This window comes from Halichoeres trimaculatus, unplaced genomic scaffold, assembly GCF_033239565.1.
Source record: "Halichoeres trimaculatus isolate MK-OKI-2021-1 unplaced genomic scaffold, fHalTri1.1 fHalTri1_scaffold_15, whole genome shotgun sequence".
Taxonomy (NCBI): Eukaryota; Metazoa; Chordata; class Actinopteri; order Labriformes; family Labridae; genus Halichoeres; species Halichoeres trimaculatus.
The window spans coordinates 9,396,529-9,418,932 of NW_027437193.1; the positions used below are offsets into that span (position 1 = coordinate 9,396,529).

General features: G+C 40.4%; 1 protein-coding gene across 1 annotated transcript in view; it reads left to right on the forward strand.

The window, feature by feature from the left end:
- Nucleotides 1-3,990: 3,990 nt before the first annotated feature.
- Nucleotides 3,991-22,404, forward strand: part of atp1a2a (ATPase Na+/K+ transporting subunit alpha 2a) — a 65,679-nt gene continuing 47,265 nt past the window's right edge. Inside the window, exons 1-8 of the mRNA XM_074687763.1 lie at nucleotides 3,991-4,174; nucleotides 5,868-6,076; nucleotides 9,265-9,339; nucleotides 11,961-12,020; nucleotides 12,812-13,015; nucleotides 16,760-16,873; nucleotides 17,348-17,482; nucleotides 19,697-19,814. Of these exons, the coding sequence (XP_074543864.1) occupies nucleotides 6,065-6,076; nucleotides 9,265-9,339; nucleotides 11,961-12,020; nucleotides 12,812-13,015; nucleotides 16,760-16,873; nucleotides 17,348-17,482; nucleotides 19,697-19,814 (718 nt within the window). The 5' untranslated portion in view covers nucleotides 3,991-4,174; nucleotides 5,868-6,064. The remainder of the gene's footprint in view (nucleotides 4,175-5,867; nucleotides 6,077-9,264; nucleotides 9,340-11,960; nucleotides 12,021-12,811; nucleotides 13,016-16,759; nucleotides 16,874-17,347; nucleotides 17,483-19,696; nucleotides 19,815-22,404) is intronic.

Here is a 22,404-nt window from a genome sequence, read left to right on the forward strand (position 1 = left end):
AGTTAGCACAGGTGAGGCTATTTGTTTTTTTTGTCAAGAACTAGGTGAGAAGATACAAGGTTGTGTTGTGAGAATAGCTTAAAAAGGCACCTGTGTTTGGAGGAATTTTGGTGCACTGCTTTTAAAGAACAAAAACAGAAAGGAGTAATATTGATTTTTTTATTTTTATTTTTTTTACAATATTCTGTCATGGAAGATATGAATAACTTGATAAATGGATTTTTTTCAAACTCTCATGTTGTAAAGTTTTTGTTCTCAGAAAAACGATGTGATACGGTAACATAAAGGCACACCTCTGTGTTACTCTCTGGGTTTTTAGACAATCATCAGCTGTCTGTCCTTTAAAGGGGACATATCATGCTGATCCCTGATTTAATACTTACATATAATATAATAAATTTGAAAACAAGACCTTACACCCCCTGAATTTTCAAAAAATGAGATATTGTATTTTTTTTTATATCCCAGAACAAGATTTGATGCCTCTGAAAATAGGTCATTGCCAGTTGGCCGCGGGATTTCGACCGTCGTGACGACATGAGGATTTTGGTTTGACTCACCACACTGAAGCGTCCTAAGATGATCTGTGTCGAGGTGGATTTTTTTCCTCCTGAGCTGCAGAACCGTCCGGGTCTGACTCGGGGTCCAATACAAAAGGACGTATCCCACACTTTGCCATTTTATTAGTGCTATCAATGCCTTGCGGTGAAGTTTTGGCAAACAGCAAACTCGCTCGGTCTGCCTCATCCAATATGGTGATTTTGTAAATACTGCTATGCTGCAAAAACCGCCCCCTGGCTCTACCCCCTCCGCTCCTCTGATAGAACTGACCAATCAGAGCACAAAGGGCTGTGACGTTGCGAGGTTACTGGCGGTCATTCTCCAAACGGAGCGTTTCAACGAGATCTTCAGAATAGCCTAAAATGAGGATATTGAGAACACTATTGTGGGGCAATGAAGGAACTAAATGACTTGTACTGAGGGCAGAAATGCTTTACAGGCATCCTAGTCTGGCATAGTGAAAAGGAGAAACAAGCATGATATGTCCCCTTTAAGGGCTACAGGAAAAAACTACTATGCCAAGGGTTTGTTGTATAGCTGTGATTAGCAATGACGGATTAAAGATAATTTTTTTGGTTTGATTTGCAATCAAACCAACAAAATGTCCATCCTAAGCAAGCTAAAAGATACTGCAATGCTAGCATTAGCATGGAAGTTAAGCTAAATGGGGTAAACTTTAGCTTACCAGTTTGCCCTAAGGCTGTGTCCTTCCTCTTCTGCTCTTTTCCCTGACTACACAAACAGCTGCACCTCCAGTCATTAGTCTGTCACCAGATTACACCACTCTCATTGGACTCATCTCCGGGGAGCGGTGAGTCCGTCTACAGGTGGGAAACTGACCATCTGGTGACCTGATGCAGTCAAAACAGCGTAGAGCTGGATGCTGTAAAGACAGTGAAGATGGTGGTGGACTTTAGGAAAGATGAAGCCCTGGGGAAGTGCATTCAGCAGCAGTGAGGAAGCTCAACCAGCTAAAGTCTATGATGGTGCACTTCCACACCTTTATTACAAGTCCATCCATGAGGACGAGGGTAGGCTGCAGCGTATCATTCGCTTGGCGGAGAAGGTGATTGGCTGCAGCCTGCCACCCCTCCTGGACCTGTAGTACACCCCCAGGACCCTGAGGCGAGCAGGGAAGATTGTAGTTGACCCCTCTAAGCTTGGACACAACCTCTTTCAAACACTCCCCTCTGGTAGAAGGCTGCAGTCCATCTCACCCCACAGAAACAGTTTCTTCCCATCAGGCTGATCAACAAGGTCTCTAACCCCTGCTGACCCCCATCCCGCTGGAGACACTGGTTGTACACACTAATGTAAAACACCCACTTCAGGAAAAGTAAAAAACAACAACGATTGAATAAAAATATTTTCAACTCTAGTTCTCTGGTATGTGCTTTGAATTGATTTTCTTTTTTGATTCCAATAGTGTCATTACTTCCTAGTCAAAACTGCTGATTTTGTGTATTTCCTATACAAGTACATGGAGAAGACACAAAGTGCGGCAGGAAGCACTTTGGATGGTGCAAACTTTCACAAACTGATTTGAGGCTTGTAAAAGAGAGTTTGCAGTACAATACGATTTGGGTAGTTAGCTTAATGTGCAGCCATATTGGAGGTAGATTAACAAAAACATTGAATGGACAGAGATATATAAGTACATGGTCGAATATGATTTTAAAATGTCTCATCCGTGAACAAATGTTGAAAAACACATAGAGCACACTAAAACTTATGGAGGGGACTTGGCTAGCAAGACAACGAGAGAAATAGTGATGAACTACAGCTAATAGATGAGAGAGATGAGTTAGCATCAATTTATGGCAACATGTTCAGGCAATCAATAATGACACCACATTTCTTCCCAAAATGTTCTGAGTTGCACTGACATGGTCTTTTTAGCAACTCTTCACTTCTTAGACACATAACAAGTGGTTTCATTTGAATAAACATGTCATTGGTGACATTTCAGAAAACCCTAGAAGCAGGAGCTGTTAAGCCTTTGAATGCATAAGACAGGAAGGATGCTAAACACTTAGCCGCAGTCGCATCAATGTCAGCATGTGTGCCTGGAATGCACTGAGTGACTTTTTAACGGGAAGGTATGAACTGAGGTATGAGTGCTGATTATATTTGGTATGTTGGCAGCCCATTGAAAAAAAAACACTTTCTCATCATTATCCATTAAAGGGACGGTTCAGTTTTTTTGAAGTGGGTTGTATGAGCTCTATGTGACCACTAAGGACATTAGATACAGTAGAAAGTTGTCTCCTCTCCCTCAGTAAGACACAGACTGTAATCGCTGGTGACGAGTAAATAGGCGCTAACAGGGAAATACTGTACTGGATTCAAAGGCTATTTTCTCTGCCCACAAGAACTAAAATCAAAAAGTAATACCACAGTTTAATAGTAAGCTAAACAAAATAATTTTTAAGTGCATCAAGTCTTCGGAAATATAAACATTTATCAGGACCTAACTAACTGGTCATGTATCCTTCCACGCAGCGCTAGTGCGCTCCGTCCCCCCTCCTCCTTTCAGCTGTAGGGAATGTAAACAAGCTATGCTTCGGGCGCCGGTTGTAGCCTTTTGTAAGTTTGATCAAGTATCGTATCCTCCGAAAAATGTAGGCTGCAAACACGGAGATGCTGAAGGGCTGCTGGGGGCAGCAGGTCCTGATAAATGTTTATATTTCTGAAGACTTAATGCACTTAAAAATTATTTTATGTAGCGTACTCTTAAACTGTGGTATTACTTTTTGATTTTAGTTCTTGTAGGCGGAGAAAATAGCCTTTGAATCTGGTACGGTATTTCCCTGTTAGCGCCTATTTCCTCGTCACCAGCGATTACAGTCTGTGTCTTACTGAGGGAGAGGAGACAACTCTCTACTGTATCTTATGTCTTTAGTGGTCACATAGAGCTCATACAACCCCACTTCAAAAAAACTGAACTGTCCCTTTAAGGCACTTTGGTTATAGACAAGGGAAATGCTCAGCATTAGCGTGCAGATGAATGTTTTCAGGTTACATAGTCAAAAAGATGTTTTCTCAGTCCAAATTATCAGTGTAGTTAAAAAAAAACGCAGTAACAAGTAACCATTTTATACATCTTTACCTGTGGTTCAATTCCGTTGTCATGGCCGCTTCCGAGTTGATGACGCAACGTGAAAACACACCTGGTACGTGCTGGTTTCTGTCTCTCTTCACGTCTTTAGTATAACGTCTTTAAACACTTTTAGTATACACTCTGGTTTTCCGAGGTCAGGCTAATGTATTCAATATATGTGCGTCACATATTCGGTTCTGCAAATCGGATAAAACCGCAGATTACAAAAAAAGAGGTGAAACAGAAAATACTCTGCCTCACTGAAGGGCTCGCACGTGAGCACATCGCTCTCAGCGTAAGTAGTACGTACGTACGTAGATCTACGTATAGCTGTAGCTAGCAAAACCAAGCGCGCAGTTACTCTCCTTTGTTTCTAACGTTTTGCCTCTAATGAAAGCCAAACATGGAAGAAAGTACAATAAATTTCTCAAACCTGGACCACCAATCAAAACGGGATCTAATTTACACAGAAATACCAACACTGGAGCTTGAAAGGTCTGCTTCAAACATCAGGTCAGAAGATAACGTTTTATGCACACCACTCTGTAATTTAATGACAGTTGAATAATGAAGAAATTATGGCGGTAAATATGCTCTCTCTAGATAGAGTTTGTAATAAATCTGTGGGGGAAACGTTGCACATTTTTTTTGGAAAATGAAGACATAAATATTGAAGTTGAAGATGTTATATTGGGAAGATAAAGTTGTGAATTTATGAGGAAAGGACAGGTGGTCAGAAGAGCAGCCTGCAGCTACCTGCTCTGAAATAAGAAATGTGCAGCATCTTGTAAAGTTAAACTTTAATATTAGTTTCATAAATTACTGGCGGCTTAGTCTTGCAGGACATCAGCTCTACACTTTTATAAGGATCAGGATTGATTGCACAAGAAACTCAGTGTGTCATGGAGAAGGGCAGACTGATAATGGTCAGCAGTCACTGTTTGTCCTGAGCTGTTGGGTTCAACTTCACAAAATGAACCATGTTCTCCACTTGTGTACAGTCTGCTGCTCTTCTAACACTATATATTATTGTAGCTCAAATATAGTTAAACAAAAGCATTATTATGAATCAGTCAAAGGGCAACATGCCAGCTGAGCTTATTCATTTTATTTATTAGAGTATCTACTTCTTTTGGCTTCTGCTCAGTCCAAATGTGTTTTTGACTTTCAAATTAAAGTGATGTAGCTGATGCATTTTACATTTTTTCTAATGCAGTTATTGCATAACTTGTTTTAAAAACGACATCATGTCGTTCTGTTGTTTTAGATATGAATACTAACTTTACATGAATAATAGCTTGTGAATGCCTTCTTTTAAACCCATGGAGGTGTTTCATCTTTTTAAGACTTCTTCTACAAGTGTGGTATTTGGCAAAATTGATCATCAATTTGATAAGCAACTTCATCCAGTTTCCTTTCCTTTTTTTTAATCTGAACACAAATGCTTAACTTTTTGCGCAAAGGAGGACAAACAAACAAGCTAGCATGCCCTTGAAAAGCCATTTAGTGGGAGTGAAATTGAAAGAAAGCTTGAGAGTGAGCACTTAACATACATCAAAGTCTACAGCTCATGCAGGCCTGGAAGCAGTGCAGCAGGGATCCAAACTGGCAACAAGTGAGAAAACATTTGGTGGTATATGACACAGGAGCATGGGTTGCATCTGCTGTGTGGGTGCAGTGGTGGTGACCTGCCTTATGGAGAAAATATGCTGGGCTTAACGCTCACTGCAGCATTGTGCAAACAGCATCTTCAGATTCAGGCTTCAGAGCAAAGCACTAAAATAACACTTCTTCTTTTAGGATCAATTATCAAATAATGAAACAGTTTATCAGCGGATTAATTTGCAGAACAGACCCGGGGATTGAATCTGTGCTCTGAATCCAAACAGCTGAATATCCCTCATTTCCAGCCAATATCAGCCTCTCATTATCACATTGTTGTTTAAAATACCACGTTATGTCGAGAGCAAGGTTTCATTTGTGTTGTTGACAGCTGTGATTGATGGCCTGTTGTTCTACATGGAGCTATGTATGTGTGTGTGTGTGTGTGTGTGTGTGTCTGTGTGTGTGTGTGTGTGTGTGTGTGTGTGTGTGTGTGTGTGTGTGTGTGTGTTGTGGAAGGGGGTGGGGATGTTTTGAGCAGGTGCAGGTAAACACACATTTAAAAAAACCCTCTGTGTCTGTGGGTGTGTGTGTGTTGGTGGAGAGGGGGATGTATGGCTCAGGTTACCATGCCAGGAGGGAGCAGGAGGAGAGGGAACTGGATGTTTGGTGTGGTGGGGGGGTCAGGCCCAAAAACAGCCACTAGTGTCTTCCTCACGTGGGGGCGGGAGGTCTCAGCTGTGGCAGGGCCCCGAGTTGCTGTCCTTCACATTATAACCTGACGACGTCTGGACGTCCAACATGGGGAAAGGGGTGAGTACTCTGTTTTTTTATGAATTAAAACATGACAGAATTTTCTCACATGTCCTTTTTCTTTCCTCAAATCAAGCCCTTGTTTCATGTTTTAAATGATCGGACATGTTTGTAACTCTACATATCTGCCTGACACATGTACAGTAACAGCATATGGGCCAGACATGCATCATGGAAAATCACTGCCTTCAGGGCTTGATTTCTCTTAGCATCACAATGCTGCTTCTTTTTTCTAGAGACAGAAACATCTCGGGATGATAGCTTTTCCCCTCAATAAGTTTTGTTCCTGGCTTGCTGTTTACTTGCGTAATTACGTAATTTAGTTTTTATTCTCTCCATCAGGCCCATTCCATTTAGCTTTATGGGAGGACAGGCTGGTAATCTTCCTCACACACAGTGGGAAAGAAATTGCTATGCCAGACACATTTCAGGCCCTCCACCGGCTCTGCGCTCCCTCTTTGGCTTTTTTTGATTACTTTTTTCACTGTGTCACTCGCTCACGCTCTCCCTCTCATTCTCTCACTCGTATCCCACACTCGCTGACATGCACACGTGCTGCTAAGAGGAGACTGACAGCAGCAGATGATTTCCATGATGCACCATTCTTCCAACTGTTCATGACACACACACTCTCTCTCGCTCGCACAAATGAGGAACTCGCGCTATGAGGGGGAAATATTTTCTCCTCCATATTCAGTGAAAGGTTTGCCAATAGTGCCAGGAGATTGAAATGAACCAGTGTACACAAAGTCCATTGTGCTCACACTGATGTTGTAATACATGGCTATGAATGTAAATGTCTCGGCACAATGTGGGACATGTGACTTCTTGCCTCGTACTTTCCGAGGAGGGTTTGGGTAGAAGCTTCTGGGCCTGGTGAAATAAAAATACAAGAATTCATCAACAGACTGCTGGTACAGATACTTTCATAAGTAAAATCACTGCTAAAAGTAAAAGTACTCACTCAACTTCATCTTTTTTAAAAACAGTGAAATACAGATTCTAAAATGTTCTTATAGTTGAAACAAATCTGACCAGAGGACATTACTATCAGCTGCTTTGGTGCTGAACTAACTTGACCCCTCATTTTTCTCTGGGGCTTTGAAACCAAATCCTTGTACCTGTAATTGGACCATCTCTGCATTTTGTTGGTAAAAGAAAAACAATGCTGTCATGACTGAGAGCCATCTATTAAACCAGTGTAAGAGAAATCTGACGTTGATTCTACCATTTGCTCCAACTTTAATCGAACAGCAGCGACCTGCATATAAGAGCTAAGGCAAATTATTATAGTTAAATATATTATTAAAAATTAACACAACTGCAATGCATACCTTTAAAAAAGCTCATATTACAATGGGTGTCAGACGATTTGCAAAAGCCACAACACAAATGCAAGAGCAAAAAACATGAATGCAAAAGCCACAACACAACAAAAGTACAGCCACAACAGAAGTTAAAAAGGTTATTTATCCCTACGAACACAGAAAATTTGCCAAAGTGAGTAAATGATTATCTTTTTTAACTTCATCTATGATAAATAAAGCTTTGTAGGGGTCACCTTGTAATATCCTTCATAATACTTATATTTTTTATTTAGCTAATTTAGCTTTATAAAATATATAATGTTAGCATTAAAGCTGTATTGATCATAGCTGAAGGTAAAAAAATAAATAAAACAATCATTTATTTACTTTTACAACTTTTCTGTGTCCTTTAGGATAACTGTCCTCTTAACTTGTGTTGTGACTTTTACATTCATGTTGCTTTTGCAAATCAGCTGACACCTATCAGCCACCGTATCATACCACCCACTCAAGTAAAATATATATATTTTTTGGATTGTAAAAAGTTAAGATGTCAGATCCCCTGCATAGATCCTAAAAACTGACTTACATGTGATGTTCATTTTTAGGGGGAAAATATGGCTTAATGGACATCATCATCATTCAACTTTTTCACATGATCAGGGGTTGAAAAAGTAAACTCATAAAACGCAAAAATGAGAAATATTGAAGAATCGCAATTTAAATTGAATCAGCAACCCAAAAATCGTAAAAAAATAATAATAATAATAATCAAATTGGGAGAAAAACACATTGTCCCAGCCCTACTATACATGGAGTGTAAGAAGATAACAGCAGCAGGAAGAGATGAAGATATATGTGCACCTGGTACCCTCCTTTGAGAAACTTCAAAACAAACATTAGCTCAAAGAAAGGATTGTACATGTGAGCATTTGTTCCCAGTTGTATATCTGTAATGTACAGGCTTCAACACCATAATTTAGTCTCATTCATTTTGAATGAGACTTGCCATATGTTGTGAAGGTGTTGCACAGTGATGGAAAATGAAAATAACCATTCATCAGGCAGTAAAAACCAGCCCGTTCCAAATTCAGGGAGCTTAAAAAGTTTCTATTCCTGAGAGGAATTGTTCTAGGTAGTTATGAAACAGACTTAGATTTAAACTCATGCCTTGATGTGATCTGAAAATGGGGGGAAAAATTAGAAAAAGGACAGATTATTTTTTAATATATGTAAATGCTGCCGTCTGGAAGGTGTCAGGCAAGAAGATTTAGTCAGCACTGTGACAAAACATCTTTTTTGATTATCTTTAAACATGAAATAGTCATGAAAAGTGACACATGTGACTGTTAAGAGGCAGGAGGATCAGATTTTCTGTCAGAAAACTAAACTTACAGGAGGTTTTTAAATGTTATGATGTCATTATTGTATTTAGACAGTTTTCCCCAAAGTGGTGTTCATCTGAGAGTCAGAACATCACAAGAAAGGATGGGGAAACATGAGTAGGTGCCATGTTCCTTTAAGTTCAATTGCACACTGACATGCAGGGTGAGGTTTGGATCCTTTTGCCCAAATTTAACACAAACCTAAGGATCCTCACAGGGGCGATGCAAGGGAGAAAAAACATTGAGTTTTCAGGAAGATAAAGTCAAGATACTTTATCTCAGCTGATTTTTGCCGCTCATATCCAAGTGGTATGTCTTACCTATACACCCACCTTTTCCTGAATATGTATTAGAAGTATTTGTGATTTGTTTTGGTAGGCAACATTTTTTTCTGTAACCACATCAGTACTCCTCATACTTAGTACTCCTCATACTTTAAAGTATTTGTGCTTCTTTATTTTCCACTTATAATGCTAACCTGTCTCCTCCCCTGCAGTGTGGTGCTGAGAATGGAGGGAAGAGGAAGAAGAAGGACAGGGATTTGGATGAGCTGAAGAAGGAAGTGGCCTTGGTAAGAAAAACAAGCTGTCAGAGCTGCAACCCACACTCACTCCACTCTGTGATTGATTCCATCGCTGCTGCTCCCAAGAGATCCCCAAATAGCGTAATGCCGTAGACGCCAGGTTATTTAACAAGGCTATAAATGAAAACAGTGGCCTGTAAACAAAAATGGCAATCCAACCTGCTTAGTGTAGTCGGCTGTAGATGAGCGGTAAGCCAGCCCGTCCTCTCCTATCTCCTCCTCCACCCTCTGGCTGCTCCTCTTTGTGCTCAGAGAGATACTGAATAATTTGTGGGCCACCAGCAGTGTACTGCAGAGTTTTTGTCTTGAGCGGAGCTGTAGCTCTTTGAGGTGCTGTCAAGACGCAGCCAAGCGGTGCCCGAGAAAACTGGGGTAAGTTTGGCTGCACGCAGCATCTCTGATAAAGCCGCGCTTGTCACTTATCAAGTTGGCCTGTGACTGATTAAAGGGGAGAATTCCCTTGATGCTGTCAGCACTACAGGACTAGTTTTGTGATTAAGTGTTTGTATATAAGTCTCACCATCTGCTTCATGTACTTCTTCAGTAAGTGATATCCTACATTTTGACCCAGAAACTCTTGAGGCAAACCACAAGCATGAGCTGTTTTCAGACTCGTGCTGTCAAACGTGGAGGCTCAACATGTCAAAATGTGGAGGAGCAGATGTAACAGCTTCTTTTCCTCTGGCCATTCTCAGGCTTGTTGTTCTGATACGATGTTAGAGTCAGGGGAAGTGGTGCACAGAGTGCTGAGGTGGAGGTTTGGCGTGGTGGGTGGATCAAACTAACAGGACTTTTACTCATGAGAGCAGGGTTAGATTCCTGAACCATGTTTACTTCTCAGAAGGGGATGACCTCTCCTTTTATGTTGCATAATGAACTCTAATTATATCATTTACATCACTGGGTTAGAAAGTTATGCAACATGCATTGGTTGGTTTACACTCATGCATGACAGTACTAATTAAGACCGTACCCTGAAGGCCTTCTGAGTACCTTTGATGGCCAAACCCAGTCATCCTGCAGCTGTTTTGCAGGGTTTAACATGTTATAGGGTGTCAGCAAAAGGATCCAGTGCTTTGCACTTTTATTAACCTCTTAATTAGCTGTTTCCCTTAGATTTTAACAGGTCAGTCCATATTTATTGGAGCTAACTTGAGTATAAGGCCTGCTAATGCTACAAATTGTGATACTTTGATCATCAGACTAAGCTGAGGTTTGATGAATTGGCTATTTTGCCTATTTTGAGTTTTTTAAAGAAAGCTTAATTAGTAAAATGTTACGTTAGGCTGAGGCTTGTTCTTGATGGAGACCAAATCACTTCCTTTCACATTTTCTAGCAGTAGTTTCGAGGCACTTGGAGAAGACTTGGACGGATTTCTTTCCGTTTTAAGAAGAACTAACTCATCAAACTGTGTGACTGACAGCCTGCCGACAGCTGACGTTCCTGTTGCTCCAGTGCCAAACTCTGAAAACGTTTCAAAATGCTCTCCTGCAAGGGAATAATTGATTGATTGATTAAATACCGCAGAACCCAGAATATAAGTGACAGTCACACCAGGTTATGAGATGGCGTCTGTTTTTTGGGGGGGTTTCTGACAGAGCTTAAAAAAATATGAAACTATCCCTGAGATGATGATTTCCATTGTGCCAAGCAAAGTCAGCAGCAAAAAATGCATGTAAATATGACATATGGTAGGTTCAGTCTAGTATGATGTGATTTACTCTTTCTCAGGAATTGTCAAGGATGGTTGTCAAATTAAAACCCCAAACATGTAAGGTGACCTTTAATCCTAGGGTTTATAAGACTGTATGTTACAAATTATTATGAATAGGAATCTACTCTTATAGCTCAAGAGAGAAGAAAATAAGACGATCAACTTTTTAATGGGAAAGAAAAACAACGCTGTATCTGCTGGTGGTTCATCCCAACCATTTCTGCTCCGCTCCTTACAGCAGTTTTGAATCTGCTCGTTCTATAAAATTCACTTTCTAATTTAGGAAACTAACTCCACAGGACAGCAAGTGAGTAAAAAAAACTGTTTTTGCCTGCAAGAGTTTCCAGTCTGTAAAGTAAATATATGAAGATGCCACCGAACATCCAAACTAACCCTGAAACATAAACATTAAGAGCTTTTCTGTCTCTGTGCAGCCAAACTCCATCTTTCAGTGGGTCACAGTCTGACTCCTGGAGAGTGTTTGCTCAGCACAGCTTTGAGATGAAGGCCAAGTTGGCATCACTCTTTGACCTCTTTTATCTGTCACAACAAATGAATCATAAATAAAGCCTGTGGATTCATGACAGAGCCACGGAAAGAAAGTAGTTTCTCTAAGAGATGAAGGGTTGCTCTGCAGCGTAGTTACACTCTCACGCTCTGTTTTACAATCAGCCCGGTCAGTTATTAAAACCTCTTTACAGCTGCAGCCTTACCGCTTCAATTCACATGGTAGCATTTTTAATGAAGTACTGTAAAAATGTAGATTCTACTTCATGATGTTTCCAAGACAAAACCCCTTTGAAATGATTAAACGGGCCAATTAAACATCTCTGATCCTGTTTCTATTCCACTGAGGCACAAATATAAAAGAGGAAACTTTTCTTATCTCTGCAGGATGACCACAAAATCGCTCTTGACGATCTGGGGAAACGCTACGGAGTGGACCTTACACGGGTAACAACACACAAACACACAATCCGGCCTGCACACAAACACACAACAACAAAGAACGTCTGTGATATCTTAAATTAAGATGTAATCTCTGTTTGCCTGAACGAGAAAGCAGCATCAGAACTGAGAGCAGGCATTACTTTAGAGGAGTTAGATCCACTGCAGCTTCCCTGGCTCACCTTGAGCTGCATTCATGCTTTAATCCCTCATACACACACGCGCACAGACCACACACACTCACACACAAACATATAGACTTTGATGCAACAACTTGTACAATCCCATAAACAGGCAGATACAAACACTCCACCAAAGTCTCTAAGCTGTAGGCACATTTTCTGCTTACCTGAAGTTTGACATTGCAGCTGTAGTGAAAGTGATTTGATCTTTTTGAGATTGGAGGTTTAAAAAATATGAGCTCAAATGCTCTCAAAATACCACAGGTGTTTTGGATGTTAAAATGTGTCAGATGGAGAGTTAATTTGTGTGTTTTTTCAGTCACATCATTTGAAGTGCTTCAAGACCTTGAAACTATCACACGTGAAATCAGGATAAAAATGTTGTATACTTTTGATTCCAACAGGATTACAGCAGAACTCTTAGCTGAGGACAGGCACGGAGAGTTTATTTTACTTGTAGAGTTAAATAGGCCAGGCGAGTATACTTGATGTTCTGCAGCTGTGCAGTAAAAACTGCTTTTTAAGCCCTGTAGAAAACGAGGCCGTTGGGTTAGGATAAGATTCGACGCACACTTTATAAAGATTTCATCTTACCTAAAAATGTCTCTTCCTCAGGGACTGACCATAGCTAGAGCTGCAGAGGTTCTGGCCCGCGACGGTCCAAACGCCCTCACGCCTCCCCCCACCACTCCTGAGTGGGTCAAGTTCTGCCGTCAGCTGTTCGGCGGCTTCTCCATTCTGCTCTGGATCGGTGCCATCCTCTGCTTCCTGGCCTACAGCATCCAGGTGGCCACAGAGGACGAGGCGCCCAATGACAATGTGAGAAACTGCTTGTAAAACATGCACGTGTGTGTTCGAGCACACACCACACATATTAATCACGCACAGGGACAGATGCAGGTATGCAAAGGCAGCTTCAGGTGCAGTGGATACAAATCGAACACACACAAGAACAAATCAATGCACAGACACAGAATTCCACCTGCATATGTCCATGTGTAGTTATCTGCATTTTAAAGCTGGAGAGTCATACAAATAGATTCATGATAGCAAAAGAAAATAAACAGACTTCAACCATACATCGTCAGGAAGCAGAATTCAGCTTCTTCTAAGGTTTGATTGAGTTATGATCATACACAGGGTAGGGATGGGTACCTTTCACGTTTGAATGAAATTGGTACCTGGCAATCTGTGCTGGTACTCCATGGTACCAATTTCATGTACTTTTTTGCGTTTATGTGGTAAAAAATATCAATTTGTTTCATAATCAAATATATATATTTTTCAATTTAACAAGATTGATTCTTCAGCATATAGCCTTGCAATGCTGTGTTCATGTCCAGTATGGAAAATCACCTACTCTTTCACTCCCTCACAGTCACAAGGATGCATTTAGGTACCTAAATATGGTACCTTTAGGGATTTAATGTTTGTAGATTTCTTAACTGTAACAGAACTGTATTTTAAAAGGTAAATGTACATCAAGCTTTGGTTTTTAAACTGAAAAGCAGTGCGTTGTGGAAAAGGATTTAATGAAAAAAAAAGAACAGTTGATCAGTTAGAGTCATAATTATCAGAGTCAATAAAACAAAAGTAAACTGTAATCTTAAGATCTGAATAAAGAAAATGAAAAGAATAAAAGGGTAAAAGAAAGAGTGAAAGAAAAGTGAAACTTCAGGATAGGAAATGAAAAAAACTTAAAGTAATATGTAACATAATAAGAAACTGAAAGAACAATCCAGAAAAGAAAATTAAATCATGAAACTTTAAACAGTTATGAGGTGAAGGATAGGAGAGGAAAATGATAAGCCCTTGAAAACTATTGAGTGAAGGAAAAAATGGTAAAAGAAAACAGAACTTTAATTCATGAAATAAACAAGGACAAAAATCTAAAAGCAAAACATGGGAAAAAAAACAAGACAACATATGAAAAAATAAAACAGACTTAATATGATGAGTAAATAAATTAAATAACAAAAAGAGCCAGATATTTTAAAGTTAAGATAAATGCTGTAGCATTGTACTTTTGGATTTGAAGGTAATGTCTTTGAATTTGGAAATAACTTCATTTTTTAAATAACCAGTTGTGCTCCATGTTATTAACGACACCAAACTGAGTGGGTTCAGTCCGTATCAAAACCCGTGGGCTCCTTTGGTTTGTAGATCTAGTTCATTTCTTGACAATGTAAGGGGTCAGTGCAGTTTCCAAACTCTTCAGTCTGTGGGAACAGTCTATAAAAATACCTGAAAAAGATTTCTCCCTGTGTCTGACAATAATTCAGAAGGGTTTGTTGTTTCTTTTTTTTAAAGTTATTTTTGAGGCTTTTTATCCCTTTGTCAGAGAGGACAGGAAACAGGGCGAGAGTGGGGAGTGACATGCAGGAAAGCAGCTGCAGGATGGGTTTGAATTCAGGCCACCTGTTAATGTGGAGCACAACCTGAACAGCTAAGCCAAACTAAAGCCCAGTTTTGGAGTTTTTGGTATTTTTTTATGGACTTAGGGCCTTAAACCTCCACATGATGTCGCATCAGAGAGATCTTTTCATCCATCACTTACTGTAAAAAATCCTTTCCTTTGTAAGGGGGTTACTGATGCAGCCTCAGCAGTAAGGAAACAGTTTTTTTTAAAAGATGGCACAAACTCTCTGATGACTCATATCGATTATGACTCATTTTTATATGTTTCACAATTTGACAGAAAAACAAGATGGTTGTATAGACCTATAAAATCAGGCTCTAAAAGACCTGCTTACTGTCCACATACTGTATCGCTCTAGATTCAAACCAAATCCCTGATTAATCCTCCCCCCACCACACACACACACACTCTCACAAAACCTTCACTTGAATCTATTTTTACCCTTGTGTATGACCTCGTCTTGACCATCACAGCCTTTTGACATCTAAATCTGCTTTTCGAGAGGCACAGCCAAACTGGCAGCACGACTGATCACGTGACCCAGCTCAGAGCAGACGTTAACCAGAACAGATCAAGGATGGCCAGAAAGAGGAGGGAGGGTGTTATGATAGAAAAGACACAAATGACAAAATCATTGTTCAAAAACCTGAGTCTGAAGTGTAAAATAAGACGCTCATACTGACTCAGATCCCCTCCCCCTCTGCTGGAGTGACGTCAGAACAACCCGCTGACCCTGGCATGGTTCCTGGCATTAGCACGGATAAATACTCGGACCAACCGCTGATCAACTGGAGCCGAGCAGCCATCCATACCACACTTTATGGCTGTGAGCTGTTATGCAATCATCATTCAGCCTGCACCAAAACCCCAGACAGCGCTAAAGCCTTGCATAATATACAGTTACATACAGCCGATAGACACACGCACATGCACACACATGATAACTTTAATCTCTCAACTGTTTAATCTCTGCATTCAGTGCTGAGCGTACAGCTGGATGCTCCAATGAGCCTCTTCAAAGCTGCGACTGCCTGCAGCTTCACTACTTTGAGGTTTTGAATAATGCACATGTGGGTGTGTAAGATGAAAATCCACCTTAACAGAACTTTACATGTTGCTGTTGCTGATTTATAACTTATTTTTAATTATTTTTATGGGATTATCCAGCTGAAAGATCACATTGTCACTCTACATTTAGACCCTAGGCTTCTAAATGTGTTGCTGTGCTTGTGTCCAAATTTTCAGATGTTTTTAAACAAAGAAAGATCTTTTTTTTTTTTCTAATGTACAGGTTGAAATGTGTCCTCTCCTTCCTCACACAATCCTTCACAGCAAGAGAGCAAGAACAAATGTTTCCCAAAGCCCGAAGAGCCAAAAGTGCTTAGCTTAAATCCACAAAACCGTGTATTGACAAAAACTAGGGGCTGCAAACTGTTTCTAACACTGACAAGTGACTTTCTGAGGATACATTGTGTTTCCTGGTTCAGAGGATTTTGCAATGCTACCGTAAGAAAAAAAAAAAGGCATCCGAGCGGAAAAGAGCAAAACATTCTGTTGTTGCTGTCAAATGAAAGCGGCATCTTCCAAAAAACTTTTCAGGCTTTAGGAATTTAGTTTTCCAGGAGAACAGGACATGCAGCACACCAGCTGGCAGATGCTTTCATCCAAAGTGCCTGGCTGTCTTGTTTGCATCAGTGGGAGTGCAACACGTAACCGCTTTTTCACTTGTGAAAATATTCAGATATAAAATACATCAGAATAAATGTTCCCCGCGTCTGCAAAGGCTGGCACCGGTTCAGAGAGTGTGTCTTGGTGGCCTCACAGATCAGAGTGTCAGTTCTTGGTTTTCTGGGTTTGGGAGACAGATGTTCACTTTGAACGAACCATCCAAGATGACAGGAATAGTATACAAAACTTCAGCTCGATGACGGCCTCTCCTTTTAAATCCTCCTCTAAGACTGAGAGCTTCTTGAGGTTTTCTCGCTCTCAACTCCTCTTCTGCCCTCTGCTTTTACGCTTTCGCTGTTTTAAGCCCATTAAGAGGTCTGTAAATCTGTTTTCCCTTTACTTAAACACACTGAACATGAACCAAGATAAGTCTGTAATGACACTGAGTCCCCCCCTGCGGTTTTCTCCTCTCTCAGTTGTATTTGGGCGTGGTGCTGGCAGCTGTGGTGATCATCACCGGCTGTTTCTCCTATTTCCAAGAGGCCAAAAGCTCCCGAATCATGGACTCCTTCAAGAAAATGGTGCCACAGGTAAGTAGATGCGTTCTGTGTTTGGTGTAGTCTCAGAGCTTTTGGAATCAATAAGCCGTCCCTCAAGTAGGGCTTACACTCCCACTTGAGTGGAAACCTAATAAGCTTGCACAAAGAGAGAATAAATGTTTGAGCCAACTTCGGATTGTGTGTGTTTGCATAAAAACTCCTCTCGTGTTATCCACCTCTAGCGCTTCGATTTCCTAATTCTTTAATCTATTTAGGCTGTTTTCACTCCCTCCTTGTCTCTTTTATCCATACCTGTCTTTTCATTCTCTCTGCTTCCCTTTTTTTCTCTCCCTATCGCTTCCTTTCCCATACCTCCACACCCGCTGGCTCCCACTTTTATTTTTTTTATCTCTTCCCCTTTTTCCTCCGACTAAATCCTCTCTCTGTTCCCCAAACTCCCTCTCTTCTTCTTCCTCCGTCTCCCTCTCCCGACTCATCTCTTCCATCCTTTTTTCTCCATGCCAGCAAGCCATGGTGATCCGGGAGGGGGAGAAGATGCAGATCAATGCTGAGCTTGTGGTGCAGGGAGATCTGGTGGAGATCAAAGGGGGAGACCGCGTCCCAGCTGACCTTCGAGTGATCTCCTCCAGCGGATGCAAGGTAGGGAGGGAGGCAGGGCTCGCCCTGGAGAGTCTACAGTAACTCTACTCAACCATCTCTTTACTTCTTTTCTAGAGGATTGGCGAAGAAGATTCACCAGTCAATCTTCTTCATAAAAAATACAGACCCCTAGGACTGGGCTGATAACAAATTTTGCTGGATGATATACTGTCCCATAATTATTGATAATACATGATATTATTGACAATTTTATTTTGAGACCAAATTAACCACTAATGGAATGATAATATACACTCACCAGCCACTTTCTTTGGTACACCTTGTTTGTACTGGGTTGGACCCCCTTTTGCCTTCAGAACTGCCCTAATCCTTCATGGCATAGATTCAACAAGGTACTGGAAACATTCCTCAGAGAGTTTGGTCCATATTGACATGACAGCATCACGCAGTTGCTCCAGATTTGTCGGCTGAACATCCATGATGAGAATCTCCCGTTCCACCACATACCAAAGGTGCTCTATTGGATTGAGATCTGGGGACTGTGGAGGCCATTTGAGTATAGTAAACTCATTGTCATGTTGAAGAAAGCAGTCTGAGATGATTCCAGCTTTATGACATGGAGCGTTATCCTACTGGAAGTAGCCATCAGAAGATGGGTACACTGTTCATAAAGGGATGGACATGGTCAGCAACAATACTCCTGGTAGGCTGTGGACTTTAAACCATGCTCAGTTGGTACTGAGGGGCCAAAGTGTGCCAAGAAAATATCCCCCACGCCATCACACCACCAGCAGCAGCCTGAACCGTTGAAACAAGGCAGGATGGATCCATGCTTTCATGTTGTTGACGCCAAATTCTGACCCTACCATCCGAATGTCGCAGCAGAAATCCAGGCTAATCAGACCAGGCAACGTTTTTCCAATCTTCTATTGTCCAGTTTTGGTGTTGCTGTGTGAATTGTAGCCTCAGTTTCCTGTTCTTAGCTGGCAGGAGGGTCACCGGCAGGAGGGTCACCGGGTGTGGTCTTCTGCTGCTGTAGCCCATCTGACTCAAGGTTGGATGTGTTGTGTGTTCAGAGATGCTCTTCTGCAGACCTCGGTTGTAACCAGTGGTTATTTGAGTTACTGTTGCCTTTCTATCAGCTCCAACCAGTCTGTCCATTCACCTCTGACCTCTGGCAGCAAAAAGGTATTTTGGCCAACAGAACTGCTGCTCACTGGATATTTTCTCTTTTTTGGGACATTCTCTGTAAACCCTAGAGATGGTTGTGTTTGAAAATCCCAGTAGATCAGCAGTTTCTGAAATACTCAGACCAGCCTGTCTGGCATCAATTCATTTCTCTCATTCAGTTTGAAGCTGAAATGTTTCTACAATGGGGCTGTGGCGTTTCACTTTACAATCATCTTTTTTCCTCCTAATTTCTACAATGTTGACCTGCGAGTCCACGACAAAGATTTTGTATGACTGATGAGATGGTTAACTCTATTCATTCTGCTACTGAACAAATGCCTCCAGGTGCTGAAAATGATGCACAGAGTGAACCCTCTTGACATCCAGCCTGTTTGGAGGAGAAACACATGCATACACATGGCAATATATTGAGGCCGGCAAAATTGTTGAGTTCATTTCATTTACTGTTCGGTTTATTAACCATCGTCCCAGGCCTAACAGACCCGATATCCTCTGGAAATCATGAAAATCTATTGACTTTTGCCTTGGACTGAAGGGAACTTACTGAGTTAAATCTTAAAATTCTAGCACAAGTAAATAACAGGCCTCACTAATCATGCTTGGCTTAATCCACACAGTTATCTGTAAAACCTTGATGTCAGTTCATGCAGTGTTTGTGAGGATATTGAAGCCTGAAAGAAAGAGGTGAGATGTCGATATTTAGGTCTGATGTCAATCTGTTATTTCTTTCTGTAAACTTTCTGTAGCTGCAGGGTGAACATTTCTCTAAAATGTCAGCCTTTTAGCTCAAACAGCATTTTTTTCAGCCAGTCCAACTGGAATTTAAACCACTGCAATAAGACCGTGGTATTCACTTGTTATGGATTTCTTCATCTGTAGAGAAACATTGGAAAGATAACTCAGACCTGAAGACAGTTCTGACAGAACAGGAGTTACATCTTCGCTCCTGTTGCTGATAAAAGCTGTTTCTTTCATTTCAAACCCGCCTGCCTCTTCTGTGTCTATCCCCCAGACTCCTGCTGTAACACTGCTTTCTCCTCTTCTCTCTATGTCCCTGTGAAGGTGGACAACTCCTCTCTGACAGGAGAATCTGAGCCCCAGACCCGCTCCCCAGAGTTCACACACGACAATCCTCTCGAGACCCGGAACATCTGCTTCTTTTCCACCAACTGTGTCGAGGGTCGGTAGGCCACATCTGGACAAGATTGTGTCTTATCGCTTCTAAATGTCTTTTTTGTAGAGCCATCTGGAGATCAACGTAGTTTGACTTTACCACCCAGCCTTGAGTGGATTTAGGTGCAGGATTTACCAGAAAAGCCATCTCTGCATCCTGCAGTAAAGTGTTTACTTGTTAAATTTAGATGCAATACGATTATGAACAAGTACTTCATTTTAAAATTCAACTGATGGGAATTTGAGATATTATTACAGCTGCTTTGAGCCATCCATTGGGGATGAAGCAAGCATTTCAATTCTTGCGAGGTTCTGCAGTTTAATTAATTTCCGTCACTAATTTTTGCAGAAGGTAAAATATAAATCAAAATGTGTCACCAAAGTACAACAGTTTATTCATTTGGGAAGAATTAGTCACATAATTTTGTCTGTATATTGAGGATCCAGCACTTAAATGTCTCCGTTTGCAAACAAGTGACTCAGTGGGCATTTTTTCAACAAAGATAATTAATATTTTAATTTTATGATTGTATAAACTTTTGTTTCCTTATAATTTTGCATCAACAGAAACAGAGGATTCCAGCACAATCTACTTCTAAGGTGCACAAAGAGGAAAAAAGACATTAAAAAGTGTCAAAACTCCAGCAACACTTGTAGAAAAGAGAGAATCCTTATTTTAATTGGTTTAAAACAAATTTGTTCCCTTTTCTACTAGTGCTGCTGGAATTTTGACCCTTTTTAATTTTACATCCACACAGAGTGAAACTCTTAATATTCAAACAATGACTCACAAGACTTCAGCAACACATGCAGGCACTGAGATTAGGTCTAAAATTTTCACTTCATGAAAAATACACAGACATATTGTAATAATTGGCCAGGTAGAGGCGTTATTAAATCACTTTTCTTACTTTCTTGCTAATGTTTCTGTTTTATATTTTGCTATAAAACAAGCCTCTAATTAACTGTGCTGGATGATCCAATGTCCTTAAAAACTGCTTCTACTGAACAGATGATCTGCTGAAATGTAAAGACTTAAGTTAAGTTAGGTTACTTTATTTTTACCCTTAGGTAAAGTTAGGTTATTTTTGACCTGGACCAAGAAACCCCTCATCATAAGTGTCCATGCTGAATGTTAAAAACTATTTAGAAGTTATGAAAATCCTATGTCACTTTAATAAATGTGTGATTAATCCTTTAAAAATGTTTTACAGAGCAGCAAGCAGAGAAAAATATCTATTATCTATTATTATTGCACAGTATCATGTCCTGTTTTTACACAAGACACAAAAACATAAATGCTTTAAAAAATGCACACAAACATGGCTTGATCAACACCAGTGGATCTACAATCTATCTTAATTTGACCTGAAACAGCACAGGTGTACAAAAAGTTGTAGCACCTGAACAAAGTTTAAAATTGAATATTTTGGGTCACTTATGGAAAAGTCATCCAAAGAAAAACTTTAAGGGTACTGTTACTGCTTTAAAACATCAAAATGGGTCAAATTTGAACCAAACAGTGTGTAAGGGTTAATTTAGAGAATATTTTGAAACGAAATGCACGATTAAAAAAGGTCTAATAGATTATATGAAACCACAGAATTAAAACAAAGATTAAAGCAGTAATTAAACTTAACAAATGATATCAATAAATAAGTATGCAAAAATATTACAACAATTTGATCAGCTCAGTAATAGCAGCAGGAACAAAGCTGTTTTTGTGAACATCCATCTGTAAGGAAGAAGTTCAAACTCACCATTTAAAGAGTGGGAGCCATTGTTTAAAGCTAAGGTAGCTAACAGCTTTACCGCTGTAGTTCACCTGATACCTGATTCCCGTATTTCTAGTCTGCCTTGAACGCAGCACCACTCTGCCTGAATTTAATATGCGTTCGCGTCCGCCCACTAGAAACGGCACTTGATTGGTTGGTTTCAATCGTGCTCATCGTTTACTGGGTGAGAGAAAGTCGCAGGAAATCAGAAGTAAACAGTCTGTGGCTGTGGCTGCATCTGGTACTCCACCCCCTGGCCCCATTAAAAAGCAAAGGATGCAGAAACACAGACGTGAGTGTGGGTGAAAGGGTTTCAAAGGACATGGAAAAGTCTGTCGCTGAGTGCTTTCTGTGCTACATGGTCGCCTGTCGGACATGCAACAGCATGCGGCTAGAGAGCAATAATACTGCAACATCAGGACAAGCAAATGTCAGTCCCACAGTTCTTCATACCTGAAGCATCTCCAGATACAGGAATCTTACTAGTAAAATATGTTAAATTTGGAAAAGTTAAGCTCTCACAGTGTTTTACTGAATATATTTTCTCAGATTGGTTATTTCTTATCAATTCATCAAAAATACAGACATTTCATTAGTACATTAGTACATTAGTTCAGTACAGTATTGATAACCAGGAGCACTCATGATTGAAAAAAAAAAATCAAATTATTACGTATTGACTGGAAACTTTAACTAGTACAGAGGCTCTGTGATGTGATATGTGCAGTAAATGCAGAGCATCATTCTGTGTCTTTATTATGGTGAAAACAGATTTTCAAATGCTTCTCTTTACAGATTATTTTAGCTCAGGATCTAAACTTC